The sequence below is a fragment of the Coptis chinensis genome, chromosome 6 (assembly GCF_015680905.1).
Source record: "Coptis chinensis isolate HL-2020 chromosome 6, ASM1568090v1, whole genome shotgun sequence".
In the NCBI taxonomy this organism is placed as follows: domain Eukaryota; kingdom Viridiplantae; phylum Streptophyta; class Magnoliopsida; order Ranunculales; family Ranunculaceae; genus Coptis; species Coptis chinensis.
Genome location: NC_141461.1, coordinates 76496220 through 76505352, shown reverse-complemented (window position 1 = coordinate 76505352; position 9133 = coordinate 76496220). Strand labels below are relative to the sequence as shown.

The following is a 9133-nucleotide window of genomic DNA, read 5'->3' as shown; positions in this document are numbered from 1 at the left end:
TACGAGAGACTGACATAATGAAGGACATATTGGGTTACAATATGCATTACTCAATATTGTAAATTTGTAATGCATCAAATCAGTAATATGATACACAAAATTACCCTGTCAATATGGATAACAGAAGTTCCTTGGTCAACATTAGAAGCATCAACAGTGGGATTTTCATGTTTAAACCCACAGCTTGGAAAATGCTTATGATAACGATTCCTCCAAGTTCCAATGAAATACATCCTTGAGTTCTACAAAATTCAAAATTCTGGATGAATTGTAATGCAAAATTTTCTTCACCGGAAAATTTCATAAATAAAACACAAACAGTATTATGCCAAATAGAGAACCGAACTGTTTGAGATGTTTCTATTTTTTGTATCCTAGATCACTAAAAAGCATTTTAACAATGCAACATTGTTAAAGAGTTCTAATGATTAAAGATTGCTGATAAGAAAACAATATAACAAGTCAACTAGCTCTTGTCATATATACGGTATACCCGTCAGATACGAATATACATACGATTATGCGTTTCTACCCAAAGATGATCCAATGGTGATTAATTTTGAATTATAAAAATTTATACAAAGTGTCATTATGATGACAGTGCAAGCCGAACTGTCTTATGCCATCATCCAATAATCCTATATGAAAAGTTCGCTACCTAAACCAATTGGTCATTTTTCAAGAGTATCCACTAACAATACATTAAGCAAAAATAGGGATACAAAATAATAATAATAAACATAAAACTAAGAGAGTGGTTCATAACAAACTTACAGCAACTATCAGCTATTATGAATCTCCAGAAGACTTTGTGCCGCACAGAAACAGACCGAACAGAATAATTTGTCCTCCTGATGATAAGTCGTTTATCTGTCATCATGTGAATACCAGGTCAACTTCCCAAGTTCTCTGACGGAGCAATTCTACTCTCTTTCCCAGTATATACTACTTCAGAAGATCTATTCATAATATCAGCTTCGATGATCATAGTTCTTTCTTTTGCTTGTATATTAGCATCCATATTGGCCATTCACTGCAGTGACTCAGGAACAAATTCTGCAATTTTCTCAAGAAGACTCTGGATTATATAGAAAAAAGGAGGGGAGGGGAGGTTAACACACAATAATAATTTGCATAAAATAGTCCTAAAGAAAGTTCACCAGACAAAATCAAATAAAATTGCATCAACTGGAAATGCACATACCCTATCAAAATCGCTTGTGGTTCGCACATAACCATCTCCAGCAACCACCCCAGCACCTGACAAATTCCTGGGTTCCTTATAATATTTTCTCAGTTCAGCCAAGGAAGAATCATCATCGCCAAGATACCATTTGGAAAAGGGACCATAGCCATAAAACGACCAGTCCAACTCCCATTCTTCAGTAGCAAAATCATCACCAAACAAACCTTTCAGATACTTGTCTTCGCTCTTCCCAAACAAAGTAAGTCTACCATTTGGGTGAGTGAACATGACAAAGTCCTGCTCGCTGATACAAAAATAAAGAGGAGTACCTGAAACCCACTGTCCCCAACTTACCCAAATCTACAGATTTATACAGCAGCTTAAAACCCCAACAGTGACAAATCCAATTAGATGTTCAAACACCGAAATTCCAACCTTACTTCACCAATTATCTGTTATACACATATGGAAATACAGTAATTAACACAATAAACCCCAAAAAAACTGGAAAGGCAAAGGTACAATCTTTAAATAGCAGAGTAAAATAAATGAATATGAAAACCCTTGAAAAAACTAAACTGACCTGGGTTTTGGTCAGCAACGATTCCAAGTTGAGACGTTGAAGGAAAAAAACATGTCTTTGAGTAATGAAGAGAAACAAAGCTTGTAAACACTGCGAAAATTAAACTTGAAAAAATTTGTCAAATAAAACCCTAGAAAAAAAAATCGGTGCTTGAAATAATTTTTTTGATTTCATTACCATTTTCAGATGTGAAAAGTAGAAAAAGGAAAAAAAAAAATAGATAAAAAGGTTAGTGGTTAATTGTGCGGGGCAAAGCTAAGCGGTGGTGGGGATTGGGGAAGGAGAAAACAGCTTTAAATCCCTTTCCCACAGTAAATCCTAAGAAAATTAAAGTTGAAATACGATTTTTGCTTGTTGAGATGGAAAAAAAAATGGGGTTGAGTGGTGGTGGGGGACAAAGGCTATGTGGGTGGAGGAAGAAATACCGTGTCTTTTTTGTTTTTTTCTAAGTGTTTTCAGCCCTAACCCCACGGTCAAAACGCGAAGAACAACCGACAATTGTACCCGACAGTTTCGACCGTCGCTCCACCCACGGCCAATTAAACAGTTAAACCGTGGCTAAAGGTATTAAAGCTACGAAATGAGAAAAAACTTATTTGCTACGGTCAAAATTCGTAGGAAACTATGCAAGGGTTTATGACCGTGGCTAAAAATACCGGGAATCCGTGGGAAAAAGTCGATTTTCTTGTAGTGAATACTCTGCTCGATATGCTGGGATAGCTCGTTGATTTGTTGGTTCACCTCGTTTATGTCGTCCTCAGCAGTGACTCAGTTCGGGATATGTGTAGCAACCTGATTTTTTAGTGCTGCATTTTCCTGTCGCAGTATGTTGATACTGTCGTTCATTGATCCCATCTGGGTGACCATACTCATCATTTGGTCCTGGAGGCTTTCCATGTTTCGTGGGCTTGAGATTTTGTTGAAGGTTTTGTAAACTCAAGAAATTGAGCCACAGACGGCGATAATGTAAAGGTTGTTTTTGGTGAACCTTACGAATGTAGGCAGTTTGGGGAAAGATGGTGTTTGTGGATTGAATTGACCGAGTTCGTATGGAAGAACTGCCTACGTATTAAACTCTCTCTCTGGGGGGGAACTTGAATCAGGTCAGACGTAGTTCCTCATCCTCTTTATATAGGCAAGGTGCCCGCGCCTCTTGGTCTCTCGTGTCAGGTCAGATCCAGGTCTTCAGGTCACTCGCGATCCATGATGGCGAGTTAAGGACATTTATTGTGAAGCATGCCTGAAGCTGCGATCTTGATGGCTGTAATAAAGACATACGTTACGAGCTGTTGTGGAATGAGAGGTTTGAGCGCTATGGAGGTTGTTTGTGGGTAAGATCATTTACTCGACTCGAGTTACTTCGAAGCGAGCTCGCATGACAAGTACATGAGATCGGTTGGTGGTGACATCGCTCTAGGCGTGAGTTGAATATGTTAGTTGCCTGGGTCGAGTCACTATGAAGCGAGCTCTGAGGACGAGGGTATGAGGTCGGTTAGTAGTTTTGCATATGCTGGACACGTGTGCGATATTCATTAGATGTGAATATTACTCCCTCACAAATATCTTGAGTGTCTTTTTTTTTTTTGCAAATCTACAATTTAAATTATAGCTATATTTACCAAGCTATGAACCCTAAATCCGATTCCTTCAACAATTTATGTAATAAAAGCTGCATCTTGGCAACATCATTTTTAGTGAGATTCCAAATAAGATTGCCAAAATGTATTGTTCTCGATATTTTACTTCACTTTTTACCTAGTCTATACATTACAATCAAATGTCTTTGCTATGATGTTTTCATAACTAACCTAATACGTACTGTAGTGGAAATCCATAGTGCTTTTCCCTTATATGATGGTTTTGCATACCTATAGTCCCTTTGAAGGATGCAAGGCATATAACTTTGTAGTCTAAGAGTATCTCTAGGTTGTGATAGTATCACTTGCATGTTTGAGGCTGAAATTTGAGGCAAGTATTTACAAATTTTGACCAACTGTAGGTGGAAGCAAATAACAACTACAAATTTCGAGTAGGACCTACCACCTACAACACTACTACTGTCGTGCGACACTCCCAATGTCGTCCCAAGTTGAAAAAAGTAAGAAAAAAACAACCCACACGACATTCCCACTATCGCGCCAAATTGAAAAAGTTAAAAAAAAAAATCCACGCGACATTAGCGATGGCGCGCATCCCCATCCAAAACCACAAATTTCCATCCACGAATGTGGCTAGACAGGTGATACCTCTACATTTGCCTCCACCTAGATATGATTTTTCGCAAAATTCCGAATTGTGGAGGCAAATGTGCAGGTGATACTTTCACTTAGAGATTTTTATAATATTTGGCAATGGGAGGATTGACATCATCTTGTAATTGAGATTGGAGGATCACCATATAACAGACACAAAATAGACATCCACCAAATAAAATATATATTACCTTAAGAAAACATCAACAAAAGAGAAATTTACTATTTTCCGCTATGAAGCTGAAGCGGAGGATGACAATGAAACAAACCTAATGACTTGAGTTGCTTCCATTCCATTTTCTCCTTTCTTCTACACTTGCTCACTGTGAAAGCAAAAAGAGTTGTACATATGTAAATCAGTGATTTAAATATAAAAAAGTGTTAGAATTGAGTTAGGGTTTTCACATACCTTGTTTGTCTGAAGTGCTCTATGAAAATCCCATGGGGAGCCACAGGTAAAATCATCTCGAGATCTATTTTTGTGAGAGAAAGAGGCCAATATTATTGTGTGTGTGTGTGTGTGTGTGTTTTTTTTTTTTTTACAAATGGTTGTTTTTGCCTCCAAAAAGCTGACATGTCGTGATTTGAGAAAAAACGGGCGATGACGTAGTCTCTTGGGAGCATTCTCAACCATGGACCAAAATATCGCCGATATATATATATCGATATTTTGGTACACCGATATCGATATTTCCGACATATATCCACCGAATATATAACCATTTTTTTCCGATATATATCGGAAATTCCGATATAAAACTTTATATCGCCGATATAATCGATATATCCGATATTTATGATATATCGGTTGACTTTTTTACAATTTTTTAATATAAATCCGATATTTCCAATATATTTTCGATATATTTATGATATTTCTGATATTATATGTCCGATATATCCGATATTTCTGATATTTTAAATAGTTTGGAATGGTCACCAAAATAATAGATATATCCGATATATATCGGTTTTTGGGTACACCGATATATTGATCGATATCGATATTTTGGGCCTTGTTCTCAACTAGTCAATATTAATGGTCTTTGATTCTCCCTCAGTAGGGTTTGTGTCCTTTTAGAGTTCATGTTGGTAGAAGAAAAATTCAACTTTCATCTTGTTTAGATTTATTTTTTCGAGTCTCAATTTTTTTTCCCCTTGCCAATTAAAGGCAAATAAGTAAATTAAGATTTAGAATATATTGGGCAAGCTGTAACATCCTATTTTGTTGAGATTGGGTTTACACGTGTAAAGGTCGGATTCAGCTTGGAGATCAACTCATCATAGGGCACTCAAATTCTCCTGTACCATTTATTTCTTCTAACTTATAATGATTATGGATTCATATAGGACATGATAGAGCACTCAAATTCTGAAATTCACTTGGGGCATGATAGACAGATAGAGCCCCCAAACTCGAACATGCTCCCAGAAAAAAGATTTGAAAAGTCAAAAGTAAAATTGTCAATGAATACTTCCTTTTCAATTTGTAAGCAATGATGCTATAAAAAAAAAAAAAAAACCTAAATGAATAATTATACTCTTATCTAATTAAATACAGTGCAACAGATAATATAGAAGTGACCCACATAGAACATTTTGGTCTTAAACCAATCTCCTGACTAGAAGTATCAGATACTAAAGAAGAACTGAACTTGAAATTTGGGTTTGATCCATATAGAGCTTGCACCCCTTTCACGTCATCCCATTTTAAGTCTACTTTCTTAGTCCTTGGGCTCAAGCTAGGGTACATAATTGCTTCCTTAACTGAAGAATGGGCCAAGCCGAGTACATGTCCAATTTCATGGGTCATAACAGATTCCAAATCAATGGCTACTTTTGATTTTTCTGATCCAAAATCAATGGCCCAAGTCTCAGCTGCATCCAGATGGAACCTACCACTCTGTGGAGAAAATGCATGTCCAAGCACTCCAAGTACCCCATCAAATGGCTCTCCATCATTATGGTCCCCTTTATAGAACCCGAGCTTAATATCGGCCGTCCAATATTCTTCAGATTCTGTGAAATTCACGGGTATAACGTTGGCCCATCTCTTAAAAGCACCTTCTAACACATTCCTAATATCAGTTTGATCCAAATATGGAAAGACAGCTTGTGGGGATAGCGCGTATGTAAGTGTCATCGGTGTCAATCTAGTCCACCTCGGCTGCCCAGGAAAATAAGCAAAATTTCCCCTAACACGCAACACACTTGGCGTGTCACGAACACCACAACGAGGTACCATAATTTGTGAAACTGTACTAGTATCGAGCTTACCACTCCTCGGTAGGCCTAATTTCGATTGGTATCGAACTAGAGCTGATTCAAAGTGGGCATCAAACATATCAGTGAATTTTGTATCATTCAACTGAAGATAGCCGAAACGATGTAAATATTCCTTCAGCTCAGATATCCCATCGATATTTCTGCCCTTTTGCGCGTCTAGGAACCTTTCGAAACCACTCCATGTATAGTTGTTGCCCTCGGCAGGTAAGGTTCTGGCTAGATAACAAGGGAGGAAAAGGAAGAAGAAAAATATGGAGAAATAACTTAAAACTGGAAACATGGTTCGTTGTTAGTTTGTTTTTTCGGAAGTGGAAACTTTGGGATTACAGAAAGAGAAGAAGCTTTAGTACTAAGAAAGAATGAATATCTTGCATTAAACAAAGGTTAGATCGTTACACACGAAATGATGGGAAGTTTGGAAGATTCTAAATATTGGTTCATTGTTGGGTGAACTACTGAGTAGTTCAACATTTCGACATATAATTAAAAAAAAAATTATCAAAATCGTTATATCATATTAAGTCTAAAATACTAAAATTTAGGTCCTCATAAAATAATATTGGTGTAGACAAAGACTTGGAAACTATGTTCATTAGAAGGGGAAATAATCCGGATGGAGATTGGATAGGTGTATTTGTCCTCAATCAATGGGTCTACATATAGAATTACTTGCTCTAAACTCTAAAAATCTTTAAGTAATAAAATATTTATTCTCTAATATTTTCCCAATCTATTTCATTACCGATGATCTTACTCTGATCAGAATCAAAAGTAAACACCGTGATAAAAAGTAGACATCTTTTACATAAAATGGCCAGAATTATGCACGATGAAATTACCAAAGATAGGAACATATAAGAAGGGAGCATCTTGAGTTTTGAATCAATATTAGTAGGACGAAATTTATCAAGGAACCTTTATTTGCCAGCCACGAACGTTTACTCTGGTGGATGATTACGTATTCCCAATGTCATGGAGACATGGACATCTCCCATCTTTTGTTATTTTGTCAAAGAAGTTCACTTTGAATCCTATATCTAATAATTATATCCACTTTTGGTCATCATAATAATAAAATTTGGATCAAATAATAGTTTAATTAGCAAGACGCATAGTATAGTTCTGACACAGAGATATGATGCTATCAGGGTCAAGTTGATCTTTGCTTAGATATTAATCTGGAGTATATGGTATGAACATATTCGCCTAATGGAAATGATAATTTTGAGGGATGAAAAATTGGTATTTCATGCCTACTTGACCTACCAACCAACCATTGAATTCTTATGAAGCATGGCATCAAGAAAGGTAGCTTTCCGTATCGGATAAATGGTTTGGAATAAATCTGAAAAGGCTTAACTGTTTGGCCAAAATTAATGGAGAGAACGAAGTTCCTAGAATGGGGAATATATCTATCTGACAATTGATGATTGACAATTTTCTTCTATTGCATTTTCTTACAAATTAGCTTGCAAGAAATGTTGTACTTTAATTTCTTGTTAATTTAAAGGGGAGAAATAGTAGACGTTGCCGGGGTTCTTATATTTTGTTTGATTGGAGAGCTGATTTTACTGGCCTCCAAATGCTATAGCTAATTGCTGTATTTATTGTTTGACATGGACTGAGATACTTATGGTTATCGAAAAAAGACAGAGACTGAGATACTTATGGTGCTCATTCCTCTATACTCTGAAATGATTGTTACTTGACAAACTTAATCAGAATTAGGTCGTTCCAATCAGCTATTCAGCTATACTTAGGAGCTAATTCCAATCATCTATTCACATGATTAATATAAACTCCATCGGTCATATCTTCAGTGAGAAAAAACTATTACATTATATTTAGGGTCCTATTACTGCCGGACCCCAATTTTGTTAGGCGGAACCGAATTGGGCCGAGTTATTTGAGTCGCCCATTGTGTTGCACAACTTGGACTTGGTACACCCCCCAAACTAGATACCCAAAACCCGCAAACCCGGCAACCCCACAAACACAAACATTCCATTTCGATTTAGCAATTTCTCTTCAAACCCTTCGACCAAAACCCACAAACTTTCGATTTTGATTTCCGATTTTCGCTTCAAACCCTTCAAGCTCGACCAAAACCCACAAAGACAAACTTTCGATTTTCATTTAGCGATTTGTTTTCAAACCCTCGATCTCAATTCAATTAACAAAGTACGGAATTATCAAACACAAACTCTCGATCTCAATTCAATTAACAAAGTACGGAATTATCTCTTCTCTTCAAACACTCTTTGTAACTGTTCATCACTACACAGAGAAACTCAGTTGGTGTCTTGGAAACTATACTACTTCTGTTAAAGGTAACTGTTCTATCTTTCAATTTTTTTATTTATTTTTTTTTATAATGTTATGTTTGAGCGGGTTATATAATGTTATGTTTGTTATATAATAGAACAGTTACTATAAGACACCCATTTTTCAATTTTATAGACACCCATTTTTCAATTTTATAATGTTATTTTTGTTATATAATAGAACAGTTACTAGACACCCATTTTGTTATATGTTTGTTATATAATTTCAATGTTATAATGTTATGTTTTGAGTTACTTGTTGCTTTCCTTAGTACGCTTTTTGATAAAATGGTTGAGAAAACTGTGGTTTCTTGGGCAACTATGATTGGTGCAAAAGAACCCCCGAAATGATTTTAACAAGCCCGAGAGATGGTGTCTTTTTGTTGTTATCCTTATTGTATGTTTTCGATTACCTTATTAATCTACTTTGTTTTCTGAGTTATGGGTAGTTATGCTATTGGAAGAATGGTAATTATTTGACTATTTAGAAGTTAATATGGTT

The 9133-nt window shown here is 36.1% G+C and overlaps 1 protein-coding gene across 1 annotated transcript; it reads right to left on the bottom strand.

Annotated features, from left to right (window-relative positions):
• Positions 1-5461: 5461 nt before the first annotated feature.
• LOC147494534 (metalloendoproteinase 4-MMP-like) lies at positions 5462-6800 on the bottom strand. Its single transcript, XM_086565634.1, has one exon. It carries the CDS (start codon positions 6585-6587, stop codon positions 5565-5567), a length of 1023 nt encoding a protein of 340 aa, XP_086421760.1. The 5' UTR covers positions 6588-6800; the 3' UTR covers positions 5462-5564.
• Between the last annotated feature and the right edge of the window lie 2333 nt (positions 6801-9133).

What these genes read in the sequence shown, in the direction of transcription:
- LOC147494534 (XM_086565634.1), bottom strand. Translation starts at nt 6,587, where the DNA reads ATGTTTCCAGTTTTAAGTTATTTCTCCATATTTTTCTTCTTCCTTTTC.